Source organism: Epinephelus moara, chromosome 17 (assembly GCF_006386435.1).
Source record: "Epinephelus moara isolate mb chromosome 17, YSFRI_EMoa_1.0, whole genome shotgun sequence".
NCBI lineage: Eukaryota > Metazoa > Chordata > Actinopteri > Perciformes > Serranidae > Epinephelus > Epinephelus moara.
Genome location: NC_065522.1, coordinates 7,199,863 through 7,224,934, shown reverse-complemented (window position 1 = coordinate 7,224,934; position 25,072 = coordinate 7,199,863). Strand labels below are relative to the sequence as shown.

At 41.0% G+C, this 25,072-nt stretch overlaps 1 protein-coding gene across 3 annotated transcripts in view; it reads right to left on the bottom strand.

Moving 5' to 3' along the window:
* The window catches only part of LOC126404221 (sodium/calcium exchanger 1-like), a 130,589-nt gene that overhangs the window by 41,176 nt on the left and 64,341 nt on the right, over positions 1-25,072 (bottom strand). For all 3 annotated transcript variants that reach the window (XM_050067288.1, XM_050067287.1, XM_050067285.1), the window contains exons 9-11: positions 21,624-21,720; positions 21,203-21,394; positions 19,635-19,827 (exon numbers count right to left, since the gene is read on the bottom strand). In XM_050067288.1, the coding sequence (XP_049923245.1) occupies positions 19,635-19,827; positions 21,203-21,394; positions 21,624-21,720 (482 nt within the window). The remainder of the gene's footprint in view (positions 1-19,634; positions 19,828-21,202; positions 21,395-21,623; positions 21,721-25,072) is intronic.

Here is a 25,072-nt window from a genome sequence, read left to right as displayed (position 1 = left end):
AACTGTATTGGAAAGAGTACTGAGAGGGAGGGTGAGAGATGTGAGTTGCGATGGAGAGCTTGTGTGAGTCACATCGTCTCCTCCGCAAGCTATTAGTGACTTAATCACTCTGACATCACTGAGTGTGTGTGTGTGTGTGTGTGTGTGTGTGTGTGTGTGTGTGTGTGTGTTTGTGTGTGTGTGCGCGTATCATACCAGATTACCCTGAGCTAGTGCAGTCAGGAACTGGCTCATCACTCTTCCGCAGCAGCGTGCATTCATCATGTCAGAGATGTGTTTCTCAATCTATGGGCTGAGACCCAAAACAGGTCGCAGGTTGTCACTGGTGGGCCTCCACCTGACTAATAGAATCAGTTATAGAGCTATGTCCTCCGTGAGTCTGATATTAGCAGTTTGATAAACTGCATAACTGATCTAATATGACAGAAGGTTATATTGTGTTGACACAGCAGTAACACGCTGCATTTTAGATTGAAAACTGAGATGAAAAAATGCAGTAGAGAGCCACACCTATGAGGGAAGCTATCATAGCCTAGATTATCACTATCCACTTTTATTCAACCTCCTCTCTTGGAGTATAAACTGCTCCACAAAAGGGCAAAATGAGACCAGAGTTGATGGTACAAATAAGGCTCATGGTATTACAACCTACCAAGGCATTAAGAAATCCAGACTGACCAGATTTTCAACACAGTCAAAAATATGGACATGCATCTTCCTATTAAACTCATATGGAGAAGCTGTGTTGAGGACATATTGTTTGTAGTGCACATCACGTGCCACTAGAGGTCAGTCTACTGGTGGAACAGGCAGGTAAACTGGTGGGGATAATGTTACAGGACTGTAAACAGCCGACTAGCAATGGCACAGAGAGACCAGAAAGAAAAACAGCATATTTTCACATCTAACTTGGTGCATTAAGGGTTTACTTCAACTAAACCTGAGTTGGTGATTGTTGGAACAGTGGACTAACTAACAAAACAACTAACAAGACTATCTCGACTAGTTTTGGTGAATTTTATTTTGTTTCTTTCAAGTCTGTGTTGTTTACTTACTAGACTGAAAAAGCTAAGACAGCTTGTGGAACAGGAAACATAGATACCGCCCGAGCCTTGTAAAAATACACACTTTCAATAAGCGATGTGAACTGTTAGCAACCAAGCTAACGAGCCGAACGAACAGGAAGCATGCAGTTAGCAAGCTTGATTTCCCCCTCTGGATCAAAACCAAAATCAAATCTTATGTGTCACAGACATCATATACCTACAAGTACAATGTGTCTTGAAGGAGAGTTCTTGTGACTGACTAGAGCTATCCTGGCTGTCTAGCAAGTTAGCATTAAGCTAAAGTAGTTCACCAACTAGCCCTGCAAGTATTTACCTTGTTGCCAAGCTTCTTGACCCAAATTTTTCACAAAGACGCAGACTGATGTTGTGCAACTTCCTGGGCCTTAAGGATAAATTATAGAATCATAACCAGATGTTGAAGGTTGCTGCCAAAGTGCAATCCAGCATGAATCACTGATTACTTGCTCAAAATTCTTCTCTGCAACTCAGTCTGCCTCAGAACCTGAATGCAACATAGTTATTTCACAGCCAATATATAGCTATGGAGTAAGAGCACTGCGAATAACGGACTATTGATTGAATACTGTTATTATCATCACCTACAACATGTTTTAGAGACAAAATGCAGGAAATCATTTAAATCCAACCACCTACTATTCTCTTCCAATTAAATCCCTGAAACCTGTTATCTAAGCTCTTTGGGTCTGATTGCACCTGATTGCTACAACGGCTGCATTTCCTGCTTTTTGCAATCAGAATATTTATGCAGCTGTTCTAAAATCTGACCAGTGTTTCTCTTGTACACTGGACAAGAGTTTGGTATGATAATCCCTGCCATGGGACAGCACCAGACAGTCTGAGGATGCATTATCATTTCACTTCATTAGTTGGATACTGCCGTCAGAGCAGTATCCAATCATGCACAAACAGAGGTCACTGCTCTAATTTAATTTCACAATGCCCCCTGACCAATCAGAGGGGCTTTGGTGATAATTGTTGGGCCAAGCATACATTATGCCAGCAAAGATAATTAAAGCAAAAACAGAAAAGAGAGGGCAGACAAACAGACTAAACTCTCCAAGGATTTTCCATGATGAGAATAGGCAGAAGAAGAATAAAAGTGTTAGTGTAAAGTGAGAGTCAATAATGAGGATTTGTTGCTTTTTCTTCACAGTCTGTGTTATAAACCAAATATCTGTGTGCTTTGGACTCTTGGTCGGATAAAACAAACAAGCAGGAGACATCACCTCAGGATTGAGGAAGTCACAGTGGGAATTTTTCACTATTTTCTGACACTTTACCAAATAATTCATTAATTGTGAGAATATGTAGCAGATTAATCAGTTTGGGTAATAATCTTTCGTTGTGTTGAATACTTTTCATAGTCTAGGACTTAGTTATTTATACGATGATTCGCCTCTGCACTGCGCTGCTCATATTGTGTACCTCCTGGGTTGCTTTGAGGCACAGAGATGAAAGGGGGCACTATTCTCCCAGCACAAATAGAGCTTAAACTTTCAGCCTCTCTCAATGGCAGATGGTGGAAGGAGTGAAGACCTAATTTAAAAAACCACTTCCCACATGTTTATCCTCTTCATAGGCAAAAAAGAAACATAAAAGACGCAGAGGGTGCAGTGGCTTTATGGGAAACCATCTTTTTTTTTAAGAACAAGAGCAGTGGTGTGAAACAGAGGCTACCACTCTTTGCAAACATGGCCTTATTTGTTTATGGGAATAATCGGTCTATCCTCTCTATAATTAATTTGATGAATTATAAATGAGGCCTGTCATGCTCTGAGGCCATCCCATAACATACATGCAGTGGTTAATTCAGTCAGTCTGCTGAGAAAGTCTTTAAAAACTGCCAGCAAACTTGCAGTCAGACTAAATAAATGGAAAGCTGACCCACCCTGGAGCTTCTACCCCAGGCTTGTTGTATCAGGGGACCCAGTGCTGAAGCCTTTAATGTGGTCTCGGCGTAGCAGGGTGGGAGCTAGTGTGGAGCCCGGTATCGAGGTCTCCTGTTAAGGCCCTAATCATAAGCAAGGAAGGGCAGGGGCAGCCTGTTGCCGCAGCTCACGGTAGGTCTCTGAGCTATGATTACAGGGTGTGTGCAGGCCTCGGGGGGCTGATCACAGGGATCCGTTGGCAAGAGTCAGTGTGTGGATGCATGTGTGTGTGGGCGCTGGACTCTGACCATAGGGCGTGCGTACGCTTGGCAGAGAAAATTGCTGGGACTGCAATGCTAAAAAAAAACAACCACAGGGGGAAGATGCGGGGCTAAGAAGTACAAAACGAGAGACGCAGAGAGACTGAGAGAGAACAGAAATAGGGAGTGACAGGGATGCTAAATGGCAGGATTGTATAACAAAGAGACAGAGGAGTGGAAGAGGAACCAACAACAAGGAGTAAAAAAAAGGAGACAGCCAGACAGAGGCAGCAGGGTTAGCATTTCAAAGTCAGAGCCGCCTCAACTGAAAGCTTTTGTATTTCAGCATCGCGACATCCTACCTTTCTATATACCTGTCTAAACCACTACTGTAAAATCCTTAACTGCAACTCCAACTGTCAAGTTGTTGGCTTCGTCTTAGACCTACGAATCAATAGATTTCTCTGCTGTTAAACAGCTGCACCGCAAGACAAAGACACACAGGAAGAGAGGAGCCAGAGGCGGGGATTAAAAATGGGTTAAAATTGTGTTTAGAGGAAGCCAGAGGTGCTCTGTGCTGGTGTGTGTGTGTGAGACACTGTCAGTCGAATTACTGTAGTACGGCAGAAAACATCAATGGGCGAACAACAGCTGGCTGCTGCCACATCGATTTCAATACACAGCTGAAACATAATACACACATGCTCGCACACATGAAGGGAAACAGATGCACGCAGAGAAGGCCTCCAAAGTTGTTAAAGATGTTGACTTAAGCTACTTAAGTTCAACTGCTCTGACATTAGAGGATGAAGAGGAAGAGGGAGGAGAGAAGAGGGAAGGCAGAGGGAGAAATTAAGAGAGTAAAGAAGCATGGAGGAGAAGGAGGAGGAAACGGGTGGATGAAAGCATGTGTGCTCTCTATCTCGCCCCTATTTTTTCTCTCTTCTTCATCTTTATTTTTGCTCTCTGACTCTTTCATTCAGCCCATCCTTATCTCTTTCTGACCCCAGTCTTTCTCTCTGTCAGGCAGACCATGACTATGCCAAAATATGATTTGACTCTTTAATCTACATAATCCATTGGGCCAAAGAATATTTTCCTTTACTAATTAAAGAACAAACAATGGACGTGTATCTCACACATGACCGCACATGATAGCTGCTTTAGAATGTGACAATAAATGTTAGAGATGAAATCAATGAGAGAGAAAATGGGAGGAGAGTAATAACGGGCAGAGTAATCATATGGCTCTTCGTATTTAAACTTGTGCAGACACGATGGCAGAAAAACAAATCCTTAGAAGAAAACGACAAATCAAAACACAACCAAGCTCCCCCTTCAGCTCCCATAATTTCTCCCTTTTGTTCTTTATCTTTCTTTCCATTTTTCTGCCTCTTTCTGCCGTCTCCTCTTTGTTGTGCGTACAATGGGAGGGATCAAAAGTTGCCAAGGCAACAAACAGGGAAAGACCTTAAAAAAAAGAAATGCTGTCATCCTTATAGAGACAGTGAAATCCAGACATTCTTCAGTAGAAGGGAGAGAAAAGGGGAAATGGAAGGAGGTGGAGAAAGAGAGGGTGAGGGGGGAGTTGAAAGTGTTTAACTGCCCATTAGCAGGCTGCATGCAGAAGAGAAGAGAAGACATCAGAGAATGCAATGCAACTGCCGCGAGTGAAAACTGTCCTGGAAAGCACAGTAAATACAGTGTGAGTCTACTGTTTAATGTTATACAAAGAAGTAGCCCTTTTGGCACTGTGCTGTACTTTCTGTACTGGCTCTGATGTAGACTGTGAAACTGTATTGATGAGTAGGTTTAATGATGGAATTTTTCATGTGATTGATTAAAAAGTTTAATTAATTTTAATTATTTTTGTTCAATGGAAATAAATAATTAAAAAAGAAACTACTCCATCTCAAAGAAATGAAATGGAAAACAGATAATCTATTACAGGTCTGGGTATCAAAAAGGATTACAAACACACTCATGAATGTCAACCAAACAAAAGTGCAATTGTTTTCACTCCTTACTCATCAAATACTGCTGTTTTGTCAGTGATTTTGGCATCACAAAACGACACAACAATACAAAAAGGCACCTTTTGCAGCGGTATAATAGGCCACGGTGCCAGTTTGTTACACTGCCGGCAACAACATAATAGAAAAAGCTGGAAAGTCCCTATAGGGTGGGCAGGAAAGGAGGTGGGTGGATCAAACAAACCCCGGACTTTCACCCAGGAGCCCGCTGTTCGCTTCCTCCTGTGAATGATGTTTTTTTTGTAAACCTAACCATGTGTTTTTGTTGCACAAGGGAATGAACGTAAAAACAAGGTGTTTAACCTATGTTGTAAGTGCATTTAAAAAATGACTGTATGTATCTAACAAGCAGAAACTATGCATTTCCTGTGAAAATGGAAGTGTATTTTGAAAAGACACAACGCATGTAACAAGGAGACACACTGTCCTGGAACATCAACGACAGATGTAGGAGAGTATCTAGTACGTCATACTTAGATGTGAAAGTCCACAGACAAAGTAGCAATATTTGACACATGGGGATGAGAACACGTTGGCCCCCTTAGTGACTGTAGGTGGGATAAGCTCAGCCAAAAGAAACATGGTGACACTGGTTCCGTTTAGCCGGATGCTGCAGTGTGTGTTAGATAGTTTTTAGGTGTCAGGCAAAATGACTTCACAAAGCTGAATGCAAGAACTACAGTATGCAGTAGAAGGATATATTCACAGTGGGATGTTAGATGTCATGTATGTCCAAATAAATAACACTAAAATCTTAATCTCAAGTAAGTATAGCTACAGCTGAAGTAATCTAAGTTTGTGTTTAGCTGGCTATGAAGTCTTTGGGTAAAAGAGAGGTGGTTAAGGTAAGTGTAAGGGTAATGGTAGGGAGACATCTCATTACTTATAAAGTGAATCACATCTTGAATTATTAAGTGGATAATTGCTACATTTGACCTCATATTTGTTCACTTGCAGCAGGGTTCAGATGACCAACGCTGGTGGGTTTGTCTTGTACTAGTAGTGGGTGTGGTTGTCGGGGCTACTTCATATCCGCTTAAAAATATGTCAGCAACCAACCAATCAGTCCTTTGTTTCCAAATCTTTTTGATGTAATGACAGACATAGGGAGGAAGCAAACCTGGCTGATGTTGGTAATCTGATATTAGGCTAACTCGTCTTGATATAGCTTAGGTTTTGCTAACTGTAGCTAACTTAAGATGCAGCTATACACAATGTAATGTGTCCATGAAGATTGTTACACAAATGTCACTTGTCATTAAGATTCATCTGTTGGGGACCATGAATGTCTGTACAAAATTTTCATGGCAATCCATCCAATAATTGTAGAGATATTTCAGTCTGAACCAAAGTAGTGGACTGACTTACGATCAACTCACCACCTGACAGTGCTACACCTCGAAACATACTGCTAGCATTGCTAAAATGCTGCAATCACAACTGACTAGTTATTTTGGAAATAAAAACACACTAACAAACATCGACAGAACTGCAAGATATATTACCAGAGGCTGTTCTCAATCGTGCTAAAGGGTTTTAGGCTGAATATGTTCTAATACTAACTCTGCTGCATAAATATTCCCAGCAGGCAGCCATATGCATACTAACCAACCGACTGCATGCTGTGTTGGTGACAAATATCAACCCACTGCTTGATAGTTTTTACATGAGAGACTCATGCAAAGCAGCATGCAAACATGCTTAAAATAACATGTTTCTAGCGTCATATGTGGTTTCTATTGTATGATTGGTTAATTATACCATTACCCATGATGCACAGCGCTCAGGCAGTATTATTCTGGTGGGTGCTCAGTCACATCTACCATACAACACTTGCTTAGACTTTCGACATAATGACATTGAAGAATAAAATCCAAGCTGCTTTCTGAAACCAGTTTAATCTCAATATGGTGATAAACAGTTTATTAAGCAGCGAGCTGATAAGCAAGAAGGGCACAATGTGCAGACGTGCTGATTGTCTAGAGAATGCTAAAGTGTGTGTGTATGTGTGTGTGCAGGGGTAAGAGGAAGAGATGATATGACACTCGCTAGATGAGCAACAAACATGACTGAGGAAATACAGGGAAGTGCTAACACACACACACGTGCAGCTGCAGCAGCAAACACTTAGACACAAATGCATCTGTATGTATGTGCACAGAACAACACGCGCTTGAATGCACATGCACTCTAACACACACTAGACGCACACATACAGCGCACAGCTCTTGGGGATTTGGAGTTCAAAGGATGTTTTATTTTGGGAACAGCTTTGGGTTAGTCACCCTACTTGGTGACAGACGGAGAAACAGGTTGCAAATATCAAACACTTTACAAGCACTGTGACACACGCAAACACCCACCCACATGCACACAAACACACACACACACACACACACACACACACACACACACACACACACACTCTCACTTTCCTTGCATTTCCTCCGTCTCTCTCTTAATTCCAAGAAGCATCTTGCCAAAGGGAGAATGTGTTGTTTAAAACTTCGAAGCAGACTTCTCTTTCACCAGCAGCTAATAAATGATCACAGCTCTTCTGACAGCTTTGTCAAAAACACTAAGAAGTTGTGTTTGGGCTTCATTAAGACATAACGCAACATGGCAGGAAGTTGGGATTACTCTAAAACTCAATATTGTTAAGTGGAAATTCGGCTTGTGCCCTTCAGGCGGTCTTATGATCCCACTGGAAACAACAATAACAGATTCTGTCTCCTTTATGTGATGAGTGGGAGGTTGCCAAATGCATTGTGTTGTTGCTGCGATGCATGATGGGATTTCTCCAAATTAACCACTCACTAAAACCCTCACCAGAACAGTGACTGTCCAATCGTAGCTTAGCAACCTTACATGTGCACGGCAGGTCTGTCAAGCTTTGGATTACTCCACACGGTATAATGAGTGCAGGGTCGTTGCAGGGATCAACGAGGCCTTGTGCAAACTTGCCGTGCGAGGCCGTGCTCATTGACATGCATCCCCATAAATCACACTCACACACAATAGCTATTCTAGTTCTGCTGCACATGTATTCTCAATGCAATACATTTTTAAACAGTGGAATAATACAGCATCACCACGCGCATGGTTTCAGCTATGACGTTTTGCTATTATAGTCCAGGCTAGGTGCCAGGATGAAGTGACTGAGGGCTGTTAAAAATTGCAGGCAATTTTTTATATTCCATAGAAATACATTTAATAATCAGAGCACGCACATGAAAATGTAGCACTAGCAGAGCACTAAATATTTTTTGACTTATCAATGATTCTCTTCAAAAATCAGCAGGGGGATGCGCAACAAGGAGGCTGTTTGTGGCTTGTATCTCTCTTTCTATGACTTCCCTGTTGTTTCCCATCCGTCTGTGGGTTGGTACAATGGGGAGAAGTCTTTCAGTACTACAGACAGCGCAACACATGCACCATTGGTCCTTGCAGACAACAAACAGCGCTGTCCATGGTCCTGAAACAACAGCTGAGTGATAGTCACATGCATCTCGGCTAATAACATTGTTGTTTTTGCTATTTTTCTATGCACAAATACATGGATTTCATTTTAGAAGCATGTTTGGTCAAGAACAGTCATGAAAAAATATTTTTTAAAAACAAAACTGCAGGATTGCAAGCCAGACATGGAGGTGCGAGGCTCTTTGTGGAAGAGCACTTCCTGTGGGACGGTTCTGCACTAGTGCAATTATTCATTATGAGGGCAGTGTCTCATTTTCCCCTTATTTTATAAAAGCACAAGAGCAAACGTGTAAGGAATGAATTAATCAGAGTGGTTTTCTGTTCTGACATAAGCTGCATAAGTTAGCATGTCTCGCTAACTAGCTTACTACCCATGCTGGTAAATGAACCTCACTTCCAAAGCTGAGAAGCACATCATTAACTAACTACAATAGTTTGTGGGGTTATAGGTTATGTTAGAAATGGATACCATCAGACTTCAAGCTAATGTCAGCGGCTCCCTCCTGCTCTTTATTGACTCTTTAGGGAACCTCATGTTACCTGAGATAGCATTAGGTTCTCCATAAGCACTAGACGGCCCTTATACTAAGAGCTTTTTCTCTTGCAATACTAAAAGGGAAATAAACTGTTCGAGACAACAAACAAGACTGTAAGCCAACATGTAGCTTCACCTCAGACTTTTAGCACAATATGTTGTAGCCAGTGAGAGCATATTTAAGACCCCTTATACAGGATTTACCAATGTACTGAGCTATAACATTTTACAACAGCTTAATTAGCTAGATAGCTTTACCCAGTACATTTCAGCAAAATCAACAGTTGCTGACTAGGAATAAATAAGCCTGTTTTTGCTTATCTGTGTCTGAAGTCAAGAACCCATTGTTTCAAAAATTCCCATAAACCTTGAGGGGTGAATCTGCCACAGTTATCACTGTAAACTGTTTGCAGTGTGTAGAGCGTACAGATTTACAGGCATAGCAAGCATAACAAAAAAAGGGGGAAGGCTTAGAAAACATTCAATTATTGTAAAATTGTTGTGTGAAAGTATGAAAATTGTATCCTCGAACGTAATTCTTCATAACAAAGTAAAGGTTAAATATAGCTTCATTTGCAAGGTGACATGTTGAAAAGTTTATCTAAGCAAAACTCTTAGAGGTGGTTTGCAATGTAAAGTGAGTGCTTACGCACACACCCAAATACACACATACACACACACAGGGCAAAGCAGTAATTGAACAGGCGTCGGCACAGTTTGGCGGCGACACCTGTTTGAAATTTATAATGAGCAACCAGGGGAGAGGACCCCACACACAGTCATGTACACACACAGTTGTCTGTGTCTTGGCTGTGACTCGGTGCTCAGTTGCAGGTCAGAGGTAGGCTAAGAATAAACTGGCCCCACTGAGCGTCTCTCTCTCTCTCTCTCTCTCTTACACACACACATACACACACACGCTCACATACTGTTGCCTTTGACTTATGCACACACACATGCCCTCTGATTATCAGAAAGAACAAGGCAGAGAGAGAGACGGCAGAGAGAGACTGAGGGACAGCTAGGAGACACTAGCTTACATCCGGCGTAAAAGTGGCTCACAGTGCAGCGCAACTGTCATGCTACCTTCTGACTGATGCATTGTGTCATTTTTATGGCATGTGCCCATTTTGTGTAAGTAGCAAAGGCACTTGCACCCATCTGTCGTCAACGGGTGTGTAGGTCTCAAAGTGAGGTGTGGTCAGGTGCATTTCTATTTTGAGGTAGTACAAAGCTATTGCATCATTCACTAACAAAAAACTGCTTTAAAGTCAACGGTGCAGTATTTTCCTGCTATTTAAAGAGCGCATTATTCGGATAGTTGGATGCGTGTACATAGGCGGGTTCACAACATGCGTACACTCTGCTTGTTCGACACACAGTAGATGGATTGCAGGTGGGTGAAACAATACATCACTAATGAAAATATAGAATAGAAAATATTAATTACATTCTTTATAAAATAGCAGAGCAACACAGCAGAGAGCAGAGCTGCAGATGTCCCACAATATTTGCTGCAGTTGCATTACTGCATTAACTCACTTTACAAATCTGCCATGTAAATAGCAGTGGGTCAGGTGCAGGCTCACATGGCTTTTAAAGGGAACAGGGAAATGACACTTTGATTGGTTGAATTCATGTTATGTCCAAAACCCACCACTGCTTCAATAATGGAACCAAAAATAAACCCCTTTGCCCCTTGTGCCTTATTTTGCACCCAGATTATGCACTGTTCAACTAGCAAAAGTGGTTGGAAACTCCCTAAATGCACTTTAGACCATACACTATAGGTTCTTCAGGTCCTGTTGGTAAACAAGGGAGGGATAAATAAAAGAAATTCTCAAAATAACAATATAGAAAATGTGAAACAAATAAATTAATATGAAAATGTTTAGAAAGTAAGACAACTGAAATATATTTAATTCCATTTAAATACTTGAAGCTGATTCATTTAATTCTGTACACAACAACCAACTGAAAATATACATATTAACACATGGCAATTTAATATTAATGTATTTAAGTGTATAGTGGTCTCAGCAGGTTGCAGACCATATAGTCTGACTGCAACTCTAGTCTTCACCAGGTTGAGCAGAATGCTGCACCAAAGTTTGTGCTTGAGTTGTTATGGCAACTGACACTGTTGACCAGAGGTGCAAATAGACAGTACTGGGGCCTCCACTCAGTGTTACAGGAAACATGTGGTCAGCTACATGGGTTAGGGTTGCTATTGTTTGTCTCAGCTGCAAATGTCAGCATGCAGACCACAGAGTCATAGCTGGAACTGGATGTTCTTCTTGCAAAGAATAAATATTTATTCCTTTGTGTCTCTTCTGCATTGTTGGATTATTGTCTTTTCTGTGTATCAGAGTTTAGCAATGCATTGGTCATTTTGTCCAGCTGGATCTCTCAAAAATTAGCATTGGATCATCATGCATCATGCTAACCAAGTTATCAGCTAGCATTAGGCTAGCTCCATCCTCTTTTCTATGGTCACTTCTGGCTCAAAAATCCAAGATGGCGACAGTTAAAAAGCCAATCTTGAGGCCTCAAAACCGTAACCTGATGTCACAGTAGCTACGTCTATTATTTTACTTTAAACACATATTTCATCAACCATCCACCTTGCTGAAGTATAAATGATCAAGAATTCCTAACAGCTCCAGAGAGCACTCAGCTGAAGCCTGACCTCTGATGAAGGGAAACAGGAGAAAAGGGAGCAGAGAGCAGTGCTGCTGTCCCATTCCACATTAGGAGATGCTATGGGCATTTATGTGCGGTAAACAGCGTGACTTTATTGATTAGTTCAGGAGCTTAAAGTCTAGTACTGTTTCCTTTGTCAAGTTCATAACAACAGTTTTTAATATTGCACTCTGATTGGTTGAATTCAAGTTATGCCCAAAATACACCACTGCTTAATATTGGGACTTAATACAACCCCTTTGCCCCTTGTGCCTTATTTTGCACCCAGATTATGAGCTGTTCAACTAGCAAAAGTGGTTGGAAACTCCCTGAATGCACTTGCCCTATGCTCTTTAGACCATGCACTTTAGATTGTTCAGGCACTGTTGGTAAACAAGAGAGGGATAAATAAAATAAACATTCATCATCTGAACAAAGGGAGAATTTATTGATTCCTGCATGTGCATAATGTGAGACCAAATAGTGAATAAATCTAAATTCACTGTGCTTCATGACTTCCCACAGAGTGACACTGAATAAATTCCACTAGAGTGAGAGAACAACATACTGACGATACTGACACACTTACATATTCTTGTCAATCTTTCACTCCCTTCCACCACTACTTCGGTCTGCAGTTCATTATTAAGTCATGAAAGGAAGACATCATTCTTTATCTTCTTCTTCCATCTTGCACAATACATTACTGGCTCATTCCCCTTGTCCCTCTATGCGCATTTAAAGAATGCATATGTAAACACTTTTTCTATGTGGTAATCAATTTTCCCACATTTCTTTGTGTTGCTGCAGTATTGTCTCCAGGATAGCATGTTTTGTTACACGCTCCCTGCCTGGTAAATTCCCACATCTTTCAAACATTTATAACGCAGGCTTTCTGTTTGTAGTCTCTAATTATAGTCTGACATCATTATGACTCCATCAGAGGTTATGTCCTCTGACTTGTCAAAGCTCCTTGAAAGCAAGCAGCAACCTCTGGGACTGAGAAGTGAAGCAAACCAGCAGCGCCAAAGGCTGCAGTTCCTCTGATGGCCACTTGATTCTGGCTCCAAGAGTGAGTCAGTAATCACAGTCACCTATATGTTAAAATGCCCAACTTCACAGGCAGACATAAACACATTTACAGCCTGGCACTATCCTGGTTTCTGGCTGATACTCCCTCCAGATAATGGATATCCCAGATCAATCAAATTTGACAGAAATAATTATGACTGAAAACACCTAAATCAGTCCAACTGAGGAAAAGTTTAAAAAGCTATGAAACTTAAAAATACTTAAACAATAATGAATCCAAAATGTTTAAAAAGTAATGACACAAAAAAACTGTTTAAAAAAGAGTAGTTAAAGTAAAAGTGTATAAAAGGTGATTAAACGGATAACTACTTGAAAAAACTCACATAGAAGACAATTCAAAAGCAATTAAACTAAAAATGTTTTAAAAGGTTTTGAAGTGGAGAAATGCTTAAAATAACGATATAGAAAATGTGAAACAAATAAATTGATATGAAAATGTTTAGAAAGTAAGACAACTGAAATATATTTAATTCCATTTAAATACTTGAAGCTGAAAAGGCATTTAATTCTGTACACAACAACCAACTGAAAATACACATATTAACACATGGCAATTTAATATTAATGTATTTAAGTGTATAGTGATCTCAGCAGGTTGCAGACCATATAGTCTGACCGCAACTCTAGTCTTCACCAGGTTGAACAGAATGCTGCATCCAGGTTTGGGCTTGAGTTGTTATGGCAACTGACACTGTTAACCAGAGGTGCAAATAGACAGTACTGGGGCCTCCACCCAGTGTTACAGGAAACATGTGGTCAGCTACATGGGTTAGGGTTTCTATTGTTTGTCTCAGCTGCAAATGTCAGCATGCAGACCACAGAGTCATAGCTGGAACTTGATGCTCTTCTTGCAAAGAATAAATATTTATTCCTTTGTGTCTCTTCTGCATTGTTGGATTATTGTCTTCTCTGTGTATCAAAGTTTAGCAATGCACTGGTCATTTTGTCCAGCTGGATCTCTCAACATCCCCCCCAAAAAAAGAAAAACGTTTTGGTTTTAATAGGTAATTTTCCCCTTTATGACAACTGCACAGGCACTTAATTTTTATATAACTCACCTGTTTCATTTTTATGGGCGGGTGCCGTCTGCTGACAACATTGTTAAGTGACGTAACCATGGTATAACCCCAGATTGAAGAAGCATATCTATAGCTGTCGCAAATTCAGAGTGTTTTCAGCTCATGAAAGTTAATTTTAATGTTTTGGTCGCCTAAAGGAATCTTGTTCAGTGTTTGGTCAGGGTTGGAATTTAACATCAGCCAAATGCCGGTAAATTATACAAGTGGCTGCTGGATTTGCTTTACTCACCAGCCAAAGAACAACTGTTGGCTGATAGATTTTGGAAATCACCAAAAAAGTTAATATCCAGCCCTGGTTTGGTTGTACTAAAATACTCTAAGTTGAAAGTTCACTTTTTCCAATAAGTACATTTGTTTTAATGGTTTCAAGCGTTTTTTCCAACAGCAAAAAGTAGCGTTGGATCATCATGCATCATGCTAACCAAGTTATCAGCTAGCATTAGGCTAGCTCCATCCTCTTTTACAACTATGGTCACTTCTAGCTCAAAAAAATCCAAGATGGCGATAGGTAAAAAGCCCAACTTGAGGCCTCAAAACAGTAACCTGATGTCACAGCTACGTCCATTATTTTACACAGTTTTGAAGCCACATGAATAAATTATGTCTTCATGACAAGTAAACTGACATGATGTGTAACTTTAGTGGAGTGTGCCTTTAAACACATATTTCATCAACCATCCACCTTGCTGAAGTATAAATGAGCAAGAATTCCTAACAGCTCCAGAGAGCACTCAGCTGAAGCCTGACCTCTGATGAAGGGAAGCAGGAGAAAAGGGAATCACATTATTTTTATATGAATTAGCGCTCGTACAATTGAGCTGAAGCCCCCTTCTCCTTCTCTATCTTCACTTTTTCCTCCTCATCCTCCTCCTCCTCTCCTCTTGTCAGTTCAGCTCCAATGCCTTTTAGATTTTCCCCAAGAATTTTAAGCAGCACCTGGCTCATGCACCCCATCTTCATCCATTCCCCTCCGCCTCCTTCCTGTGATCCATTCAGTGACTTTTACCAATTTACTCGTTTCCAAAACTTTTCAGAAAGCTCATCCCAACAGACAGGATAAACAAGAGAAGTCACAGATTAATGTGGGGTTGCTAAAATGCAGGAAATAGACGAAAGGGGTAAACAAAACTATTCCGCAGCTCGAAGGAACACATACTGTAGGAGGGACAAGAGAGAACAGAGGGAGGTGTGCGTGGTGAGTTATGTCTGGGTTGTGATCCAGCTAAATTGCCTTGGCAGTAAGTCCCTTTTCTCTGAGTAAAGGGTTAGACAGAGATGGATGGATGGAGAGTATGAGGAGAGGGGATCGAGTAAGGGAGGGGGATGAGGTGGGGAGAGGGGTAAAAGAAAAGGAGCTGAGACTAAGAGACAATGGAGCAGCATATGGGTGTCAGGTAGAAGGTGAGGAAGGCAGCAAGGGGAGGAAAAAGGGGAAAGAAAATCTGACAGTGTAAATAAGTAAAGGTGAGAGACAGAAGGGAGGAAGATGCAAATGAAGAGGAGTCGAGGGTGCGCAGGAGTGGGTGAAAAGGGGGGGAGGAGAGACATGAGATGACAGGGAGGTGAGGGTAGAGGAGAAGGTGAAGAAGGGAGAGAACCAGAGAGGAGGAGAGGATGACAAAACTCAAAAAGTCTAAAAATATACCAGACAAAAATATGGGGGATGGGAGAAAGGGGAAGAGATATTTTAAAAAGCCCGACAGAGGCTTCAACAAGAAAGAAAGACGGAAAAAAAATGGCTAAACCCAAGGTCAATGAAGAGCATAAATTTAATGAGGCAAAGACAGAAAAGAGAGAAAAGGGGAGATGGAGGGGGAAAAAAAGACACAAACGAGCGCAGGGGATAAAAGCAGGTTTACATTAGTGGGGAATTTTTTGACAAGGGGCTCAAAGGCGCAGTGATGAAAAGAGGAGAGAAACACACACAGAGAGAGGTAGCAGCAAGAAAAGACATGAAATAAATATAAGTGGGGGAGGGATATTATGAGAGAGCACATCCTGTTAGCACAAGTTCTCTCTCTTTTTTCCTTTGGTTTGCCCATTTTCTCAGAAAGCCTTTAAGAAGAGCAAGACTGTAATGCCAGAGCCTCTCTGACATTATTACTGCTGACAGAGCACAATCACACTCAATATAAAGAGATATAACAAACAGGCATGATGGGAACATAGCACAAACTATAATGCCCCACTGGAGTAACTATTTAAAAAAGCAGATAAGCAGTAATTTATGTGTAGGTCATTTTGGTACTATTTCAAATAAGCTGATTCCATTGTGTAACCTATTATTTTATAACACATACGTTGTAGTTGTCAGTAATGCATACTGTCTGCTACCTTGGGCCCCATTTATACCTGGTGTTAACATGCATCTTGGGTGATCAGATCACAAATGGAAAGCCCTTAATACAAGTGTAAACCAAGATGTATTGTGATCCGATCACCACTTGCCAAGGTGGTCTGGGACATATTCGACCATATATCTTTAAAACGTAATGCTAAACGCTAATGCTAGGACTATGTTATCACTGCAGGACATGGTGGTTGTTTTGGTGACAGAGTGCATTTGTATTTTCTTTCTTTTTGTATTCAGATATTCAACCTCTGTAAATAAAAGTTAGTGTGACTGTAAGTCACCTGCTTCATCAGCCTTATGCAGCATCTGTTTTGCATTGGTATCTGTCCATATATTAGTCTTCAATTTGTATTCTAAATTATCAATAACACAGTATAATTAAACTTTACATTGATCACCTTACATGGCAATACCTGCTCTGTCAACCATCTTAATTTGCACTACCATCATAAGCATATGTACTGTAGTAACAGCTCTCTGTAGTAGTCCTGGGACTGCACTGCTTTGTGTTTTTATTCTTCTGCTTATATTCTCTATCCCTTTATGAATCTATGTTTTTTATGCATTGTGTAATCGGCTGGGTGCCTTAACTTCCCTCCGGATTACTAAAGTATCTGTTTATAACTTGCCGATTTTATGTATGTGTGTTAATGAAGTGTTGCGTGACTGTCCATTGTTTTGCCCTGTGGAAAGAGACATGTTGAATTCTGCTGACGGCTAAATCTCCAGCTGTACCAAAACAACTGCTATCAAGCAGCTAACGAGAGTGTGGGCACATTAACATTGTGGGCCATATGATCTTCTAGCGCAAGTGATGTAGGCATTAACAAAACCTGAAGACTTAACTGTCCACTTGTGTTCGTATTACCGAACACATGTTAGAAGCTGGAAACAACCGGCTCTAAAAGTGGGTGTAGTGTCCTTATCAAAAGGTGAGACTTAGACCTATTCAAACTTTCAGTATGATTCTCAGATGCTTCATAAATACAAACCCTGTACTATTAATCCACATCCAGTGGAAGATGATCCTTATACTTATTGTTTACTCTTGACCCACAAAGTTAAAATCTCTTCGGAGTAAAACATACTGCACCCACTGATCTCTATAATCCTCTTGTAGCAACAGAATCTTAACTCCATTGACATCAGCCCTCTATTTAGTTTCTGTACTGATACACCCGCATCAGACTTTAACAGCTACCAGAGGACGTACAGTACAGCTCCCTCTTATCTCTCTCTCCTCTCTCCCTCTAAAACTCCCTTTCATTGCTCTCTCCACCCTTCCTAACCTCACAGCTCACTAGCTGGCTTTATAAGTAGTGATTGCATCATTGATGGTACATCATTTCACACGGACATATGCATGCAAACACATTCTGCCCTCGTGGAGACGCTGATATGTAGAAGCTGGCTGTAATCAGCTGCAAAAAATCTCCTTAATTTGTAAATTCTGGTCTGACACACATGCACATTTGTACTCCTATACTTGTGGGGACCCTAACTTATACCACGCATTCCCTAGCTCCAAAAGTCTTGGCCACAACTACTGCACAGTGCATGTCTAACCCCAGCTCTTAACCTTAATTTACATGTAACTTTAATCTTAACCTGAAAGTCAATGTCTTAAAGTTTAAACAGCTCTTTAAGGAAAAAAATGTCCTCACTCTCAAGGTCTTAAACTAAAATTGGTTCCTAAAAGGATAGGAGAACAAGAGCACACACACACACACACACACACACACGCAAAAACACTCTGCCCTTGTGGTGATACTCATACATAGCTGGCTGGTATCAGCTGGGAAGCTTCTTGTTCATTTGTTAATTTTGATCTGACACACACACACGTTTGTACTCATGTACTTGTGGGGACCCTCATTCACATCATGCATTCCTGAGCCCTGAAGCCTTGATCACAGCTACAGTACATGTCTAACCCCAGCCCTTAACCTACAAGTAATTCTAATCTTACCCTGAAAGTCAAAGTCTTACAGCTTAAAGAGATCTTTGAAGACAAAACATGTCCTCATTCTCAAGGTCTCAAAACCAAACATGATCCTTACAAGGACAGAAGAGCAAGAACACACACATGCAAACACACTCTGGCCTTGTGGTGACGCTCATATGTAGAAGCTGGCAAGCTTTATGTCATTTGTAAAATTCTGGTCTGACATGTGTTTGTACTCTGTTCTTAATCTGAAAGCCAAAGTCTTGAAACCTAAACAGATCTATGAAGACAAAAAATGTCCTCACTCTTAAGGCCTAAAAGTGAAATTGGTCCTTAAAAGGATAGACGAACAAGAACACACACAGGTAGACACACACTCCATCTTCTCAGTCTTCCTCTAAGGGCAAACCACAGATGAACAGCTTATGAACGGCCTTGCCAACATTTGCCCTCCCTAGACACACACACACACACACACACACACACACACATTTGTATTATTATACACTTAAGCCCTAACTACTGTCAAACCTAACCCCAACCCTGACCTAACCTCTAACCTTGTCAATCAAACAGCACATTAAGGACGTGGCAACCAGCAGAAATGTCCTCACTATGCATAAATGTCCTCTCTTCCACTTGGTCCTCATACAGATACAAGTACAACACCAACACACACACACACACACACACACACACAAACATAAAGTACTTGCTTTATAGGCCCCAGGAGGCGCTGAGGAAACTGCTTTCCCAACTGCTTTATGTATTGGTCAATTTAACACCGCCAACATCAGCATATTAAAAATACATGTGCCCAAGGACACAAGAGCAATTTTGTGTGTGTGTGTGCGCGCACGTGTGAGAGAGCATTTTAATGCAGAGTAGCCTACCTTGAAGAGTGGCATTATTACGCTGTTATCTGCCTAATAGAGCTGTTTATACTGTGAATGCATGTTTAACACTCAATTAACCTGAACAGCCATTTCTGAATGGGAGTCAATCACACAGAAAGGAAACTGAGAAAGTGGTATGTGTCATTGGGAATCTAAAAATATGTCAGTCACCTTTTAGAGTGGCAAAAACATTTTTTTTGATGAATTAAAGGAATATATATTGGGCCATTGGTCAACTTCCAATGTATTTTCAAACCTGTTACTGCTACACTGTGAACAAACGTGGATTGAATAACAATTCCTCACAACATGTCTGCACTTACATGGTCTCGTCATTCTGAAACTCCAGCTTGCCAGCTGCCAGTTCATAGTCCTCTCCTGCTTTAGCAGAGGCATCCACAGTTCGGTAGGGGACAGCTACCAGGCCTCGGGCCCCCGAAGTCCTGAGCACCTTCACCTCCATCACACCTACGCTCTCACTCACCCTCTGACTGGCACTCTCAAAGGTAAAGATACCTGGGAAAGAAAGAAAGAAAGAAAGAAAGAAAGAAAGAAAGAAAGAAAGAACTTTATTTCGCAGGGGAGCACCACTAAAAAGACGTGAAAGATGAAAGGTTGATCAACACCTACGCTCTCACTCACTGGTTTGCTCTCCAATGCGTACCGTATATATAGTGAAAGGAATAATAGATTCGCACCCACTCTCTCCAGATAAAAGATAATAAGCATCAGGTAAACGCCCACTCTCCACTCAGCCTCCCTCAGTTTAATTCTCTTTGGATGTTATCAAACTCCTGTAACTGAAAAAGAGGTGACATTGAGGGGACTGGAACTCTTCGTGATACCTTTTTGATGATGTCCTGGGACTATGCAGCAAAGCAATAGACCCATGTTGATTTAAAATTAAGCAAAACCAGCTCTTAAAGGGAAACCTAAGCAATTTTTCAGAACAAGACTTCTCCTTGAGCGAGACTTACACGTTGTGAGGGGAGTATACCTTTCTGTTTTGTTTTTTTGTCTTTTCTTCTGTTGTGTCAGGTTCTACATCACCGATAGGCCAGAAAACAGGTTGAAAGCATGGAGGCTAGTGAAAGTATTACAGTGGGTATGTCTTTTTTAAAATCTCTTACTTATTCAGTCTCTCACTCAAACTCAGTCGCAGCTAAATTGTTCCATGTTAAATGTTCAAGCGCTGCTTGGACGGAGATGGATGGCATGTTGTGGCTGCCCATCATTACATTGTGCTGGCAAAGGGTCTAAAATGAGGGTGTTGCATTTTCATCATTGCCCATCTGAGCAGATCTGCACTGGAGCAGATAAATACCTGTAACTACTGCAGAGGCAATTGCCTCAGGAGTGAATGCTGATTGTAACCTTTCCCATTTAATACAAAAGCTAGATGTTAGTGGGTGATAGTGGGTTTTCTTGTCCAGTGAGAAACAGGCTTTACACAATAACAAATAGACCAGATGAAGTGAAAGGCAAAGAGAAATGTTTTATGTGTCTGTAGGGATGGTTTCCATAAAGTTGTCAGACACTTAGAATAACAATCTGAGCCTGTCAGTGGCAAAAACAAACACTTTTAGTGGACATATATCGACGATGCATAATTGCCCCAGGTGGTTACATTGCAGCCTGTTTCACTATCAGCTGCTGCAGCACTATCTCCCAAAACTGAACTAAATAAACTCAGACACAAAAATATGGGAAAATAGGGTACAGTCTGGAAAATACATGTTTCCCTTAGACATCTGCTTTTGTCACTTTGTCTGTTTTGCATGTTCCATCTTTTACAGAAAGTGAAGGGAATTTTAATTTTAGTTTGGCTTTAACTATAAAATGTACAGTGCAAATGGAAACTCCTGTGACATCATTCAGGGATTCTTCTTACCTGCGTGATCGTCATCATAGATGGTCACTGTGGCTGTGTGGTTGTCACCCAGCACGGCTTTGGGGGTGGCACTGGCATCCAATGGGGCAGTACCAATCTCAGGATAACCAACCACTCGAGGGTTACTTAGGTGGACGTAGAAATACTCATCCTCCTCAAAGATGTCGTCATCAATCACTCCGACTGTGATCTCTGGTAAAAGAATTGTCATTTTAGAATGTTGGTTTTGGTACAGACTAGAGTAGTTCCTGGTACTCCTCTTTATGCAAAATTATTTCAGTCTAAACATTAAAATTTTCTTGAAGCCAGTGGAAAAAGTTGTCTAAAATGCTGAAGATAACCTCTTCTATTTGAGTCTGAGTCTCAGTGATGTGTTTTTTAAAAATATGCCATAAATTATTGCTGCGACTGTTATTTTTACCTTTGAGGGTCTCTCCTGGCTTAAACAGCAGTGTTCCCTCCGCAAACTCATAATCTGAACCTGCGTTTGCCGTACCGTCCTCTGTGCGATAATCCACCTGGGGGAGATAGGAACACAAGGAGATGGGAAGCGGGGTGAGACGAGGGGGAAGAGAGAGAGAGCAAAGAGCCGTCAAAAGATGAAACAGAAGTGAACAGATATGAAAAGGGCAGATAAACACAAAGAGAGAGGGAGAGCACAGAGAACAGAGAAGAAGTGAGAGATCGAGGAGGACGGCAAAGAAACGGAGGAGAGGCATTTGGGGAGATGCGAACATAGGGTGAGAGAAAACAAGAAAAACGGCTTCATTAAACTGAGCCCTCTGGTCAGATACAGTCTGATAATAAAGACTTTGAAGATAGTACAACAAAACTTTCCCTGTATCCTCTTCATTCTCTGTGTCCTCTCTTCATCTGCCCCGTTTATTAACCCTCTCCAGCCTATACAGAGGCTTACAAGCTTATCCTCATTGTTTAGAATCAGATAACAGTGATCAGATTGTGTTGCCTGTTATATAAAAATTGAAAAATAAATAATAATATAAAAATAATCTGAGCCTGTCCGTAGGCAAAGCTGAATCAGTGACTCGGTGTTGGTGGTGCTTTTATAATCATTTTCTTGGCTCTGCTGTATTTTTTGCTCTTGATGAAATGTGTGAGTGACACAGCTTTAAACTTATTTTTGAATGCATCCACTATAATAGCTGATATTGCTGGGAGCTACTGTATACTAAGGCAAAATAATATTTCAGATGTCTGAAATTTGAAAATACAAAATGTAGACATGAATTGTGAATGCAGCAAGCTTATGTACAGAATAAATCTGATAGGAATATGTTTCCTTATTGCATGGATGGTATAGCAGAAATCTGGTCTCTAACATCATATACTAACTAGTCTAGCAAACTTAAAGCTGATATTATTAGTACTTTTATTTTTGGAGTAAACAGCTCTGGGGACTTGTTGAGAGGAACTGCGCACTGGGGAGCCCCCCTGAGAACTATATAAGCTACCCTCAAGGGCTTTTTTTCTGTTTGCATTTGCCTTGCCAAGAAAAATGCTGAAGTGATGTTTTGTAAGCCAGTCAGAGGCTGGTATAACGTCACTTCTGCTTTGACGGGTCAAAATCACGTGGCCTGGACTTCACTGTTGGTCCATGTGTCCACGTTTTCTTACATTTCTTTTGTTACAAGCGTTTGTGTTTTTTCTGTTGTCTATTGTTCACACAACTAGAGCACATTCAAAGTGGTGGTTGCTGATGCTGCATTGGCTGTGTTCCACCGATAAAAGTATACTTACATTTCGGGCTGAGTATCTGTACTGGATACTTTTAAGATATCGACCGATATAACTCAGCACCAAGTAGTATCAAATATTCTCCAGTCAAATGATATCTGCATTCAATCCTTTTCGCACCATGGGGTCTGATCCCCGACTGTCCCGACTCCCCAACAAATCAGCAAATTTTCTGTTGCTGCTGTTACCAGAGATGCTCTGTCTAGTTAGCACGAGCTAAAAAGGCAGCAGCAGCTAACATACAAGACCTAGCAGTTAAACGGTCCTAACAAACTTACACCAACACCGAAATGACTGGACTTTGTCATTAAACCCTGTTAATAACCATTAGGTAACGTTAGCCATGTGATGCCAACAGTTACCCCTATTACTGTGTGTGCGCAGCCAGGCAGACAACTGTTCCCAGCACAGAGCTCACACTCCCACATTAGACGCTACAACCTGCATAGTCTGTGGAGCGGTGAGGTCAGAGATGGCAGTTCAGAGAGCAGAGATGCCACCAAAACATTTTAAATTATGGCTATACTACACACCACTCCATTCACATTATGGGTGTTGAGTTAAGTATTCTATCGGTATCAGTTTCAATTTAAGGGTAGGCCTACTGGTATTGGCACTGGTATCATCATTTTTTAAATGACACCCAGCCCTGCTTACTTCCACATCATTCACTGTACACTTAGGTCATTCATGGTTCCTCCAAAAAAAAGTTAAAGTTCCCTTAAAACTGCATTCTAAGAACTGCTGTTCCTTGTTCTTGTGGTGTGGACACAACAAAAAGGAGGTTTTTAGAATGAAAAAGTTCCTGTGAATGTGAAAATTGATGGTCATATTGAAGAACCCATGGAGAATTGTCACCTGACTCTGCTGTTCACTTTAGCTATACAGAACATTTTATCATTCTCTAGCATTCAGCTGATTGTTTCAGTTTTACAGCAGCAACATTAATGCTTTGGTTCAGTCTAATTGCTCTTATCTGTGTTGTTTACAGGCAGCTGTTTTCAACTGAAAAGCTCTAAAAAGCCACTGTACACAGCTCAGCACCAAATGGCAGACAGACAAAGTTGGCAAATAGCTGGTGAACATGGTGGAGCATGGTTTTATCTCAGTGTTCAAGTAATTGCATTGCAAAACAAAGCTAAAATGAGTGTAAATATTGGACTAACACACTTCACCATATCTGCTGGACATGTGAGCAACTCTTTGCTAATAAGTTTATTTAAAAGGGATAATATGTCAGCGCTGTTTTGACATCTTAAATCTTTTTATAGGGTAAAGTGCAGTGTAGATTTCTTTGGACTTTTCTTGTATATTTAAAAGTCTTGCAGATTGCAGTCTGGGATTGCGAATAGCTTCTCTGAGCTTTTGACTGTTTCAGTAAGTGAGCCGTCAAGTACAAGTAGCTTCATTTAGGAATCCTGTTTGGTAAGAATAATAATTTCTTATTCTCTGAAGCGCTGCTCTGACACCATGTCTGAAGAGCCTGTGTGTGGGCTAAATAGGCCACTTCACTTAGCAGAATCAGCCTTCAGTAGACAGCGGACTGAGGCCATGCCTTCAGCCTGCCTCTACACACAGCACTGATGTTGCATCATAGCTTCATTTGTATACAGGGAGAAGAACAGACGAGACACAGCCTTTCAAAGCCCCCGGTAGTAAAAGCAAGCAAATCAGGTATCATTCCGCTGACACAGACTCCCCGTGGGAGACTTGAAAGAAAATCTCTTATTCGGAGTACGAGGCCAGCGTTAAGCCCCAGATCAATGAGCCTTTGCAGGAGGATGTGTGTTTTCTTTGAGTTACAACCTGGGCTGGAATCTAAAAATCTGGAGAATAAAGTGTTCTGTATGGTGTCTCCAAGTTCACCTACTTCTATCCTTTTACTAGCTCTGACCAGAGAAAAGGAAAAAGGATACTCAAAGTCTCTAGAGGTGAGAACGCGTTATAAGGAAGATCAAAACCAAGACCAGGAAAACTGCCAAAGATGTGAATGAAAACAGTTCAGAGCTTTGTGTCTGCTTTAGTCTGTCTGGGAGTCTTTGGGCTTCTCTACTTCACATACACACCGTTTTATAAACACACTTTGATTCCTTTTCTACTGAAAAACTCCACGGT